The 1,698-nt window shown below is 46.2% G+C and overlaps 1 protein-coding gene across 1 annotated transcript; it reads left to right on the top strand.

Annotated features, from left to right (window-relative positions):
• The first annotated feature begins 41 nt into the window (after positions 1–41).
• Positions 42–1,696, top strand: HOXD12 (homeobox D12). The gene is made up of 2 exons (XM_008931050.3): positions 42–678; positions 948–1,696. The coding sequence occupies exons 1-2, from the start codon at positions 117–119 to the stop codon at positions 1,184–1,186; spliced, it is 801 nt and encodes a 266-aa protein (XP_008929298.1). The 5' UTR covers positions 42–116; the 3' UTR covers positions 1,187–1,696.
• Positions 1,697–1,698: the final 2 nt, after the last annotated feature.

Genomic DNA, 1,698 nt, shown 5'->3' with positions numbered 1-1,698 from the left:
ATTACCGGCTTTGAAGAACCTGTCTGCTAAGTTTCGTCCAATCGTTTCAGGCTTTCCGCTTATTCCCTGTTGTAACTAAATACCGCTGTAAGAACAGCTGAAGTCCTTTGTTGGAAATGTGTGATCGCAGTCTCTACAGATCTGGCTACGTTGGTTCTCTCTTGAATTTGCAATCTCCAGATTCCTTTTATTTTCCTAATTTGCGGGCTAATGGCAGTCAATTGGCGGCTCTGCCCACCATTTCCTACCCCCGGAGCTCGATCCCCTGGACTTGCTCAAGTTCGTGCGCAGCCCAGCCGCAGAGCCACGCGTTCGGCGGCGCGGCGCAGCCTTACCTCCCCGGCTCCGTTCCAATCAACATCAGCTCCAACGGCAACAAGGAATGCCTGGAAGACAACAATAAATATTACGCCCACGATGCGAGCTCCAAACAAGAGGAGAGATGCAGGCAGAGGCAATCTTTTGCAAATGACCCAACTGTTACTCACACAGCCAACTTAAAGCCCGTAAAGTATGACCACTCGAGCCTGCAGAGAAGTTTGCACGGCTCGGCTGCTCTTTTTGAAGTGAATTCCTGCAATTCAAGCTTAAAGGAGGACATCAAGAATTCCGTCAACTTGAACCTGACAGTTCAGCCCGCAGCAGTCCAGTCATGCCTCAGACCTTCAGTGCAGGATGGTATGCCTTAAATATCTCGCTTTACTTAGAAGCGACCTAGCTATACTTGCTTTCTAAGATTTTCTGTAATTACTTTGTAACCCCCCTGTAACCTTTTCGGAGCGATAATCGCTTAATCAGACTCGGAGGTTAGATAGAAATTGTGCTGTTGGATGTGCTTTGCCCAATTTTCCGACCCAGTTTAGCCCTGTTATTGCGGGATTTTGTGCATATTCATATATTTGCATACCCAGACTTGATCCACTAAATTATCGACGTGTTTATTGTAGGTTTGCCTTGGTGCCCCACCCAGGGGAGATCAAGAAAGAAACGGAAACCTTACACAAAACAACAAATTGCTGAATTGGAAAACGAGTTTCTCCTCAATGAGTTTATTAACCGACAGAAGAGGAAAGAACTATCGAACAGACTGAATTTAAGCGATCAGCAAGTTAAAATTTGGTTTCAGAACCGGCGGATGAAAAAGAAAAGAGTAGTAATGCGAGAGCAGGCTCTTTCTATGTACTAGAGCAGAGTCCACCCGTTTCTGCATGAACTTGTGCCCGGAGTGTTCACCCCTAGAGTAGAGCGTACGCGCGACTGAAACGCGGGGAGTGTGTCTTTTTACCGTTTAAACCAAGTTCTCGAAACGCGTAGGATCCCCGCGGAAATTGGCAAAGGCTGAGTTCTTAGCCAAGATGAAGAAGATGAGACGGACTAGAATGGAAACATGTATTATCAGCTTTTTATCTTTCTTTCTCCATTTATATAGATTTTCTCCTGCATCTTACCCTCTCTTTCCCCGGAGAACAAGCGGTGCTAAAATAAGATCGATTTCTGTTATCTGTATGTAAACATCATTTTGCAGCAAAATAAAGGAATAACACCCTAGTAAAGACGTCAGCTCTGTGAGTCCCGGCTGCTCCCTTCATCTGCTGCCCTGTACACCAGGGTGAGCCTGCGGCGCCGGCTTGTTTTGTGGTTTGGAGTAACCTGCTCGAGCAGCGATGGGGAAAGTGGTTAACAAATAAACCTTTTTCT

The sequence above is a fragment of the Manacus vitellinus genome, unplaced genomic scaffold (assembly GCF_001715985.3).
Source record: "Manacus vitellinus isolate BGI_N305 unplaced genomic scaffold, ASM171598v3 scaffold_20_pilon, whole genome shotgun sequence".
Classification (NCBI taxonomy): Eukaryota; Metazoa; Chordata; class Aves; order Passeriformes; family Pipridae; genus Manacus; species Manacus vitellinus.
The sequence above is the reverse complement of the archived record's forward strand: the minus strand, read 5'-3'. Positions and strand labels throughout refer to the sequence as shown.

What these genes read in the sequence shown, in the direction of transcription:
- HOXD12 (XM_008931050.3), top strand. Translation starts at nt 117, where the DNA reads ATGTGTGATCGCAGTCTCTACAGATCTGGCTACGTTGGTTCTCTCTTG. An exon ending in CAGACCTTCAGTGCAGGATG is followed by an intron (nt 679 to 947) that starts GTATGCCTTAAA and finishes TGTTTATTGTAG; the next exon opens with GTTTGCCTTGGTGCCCCACC.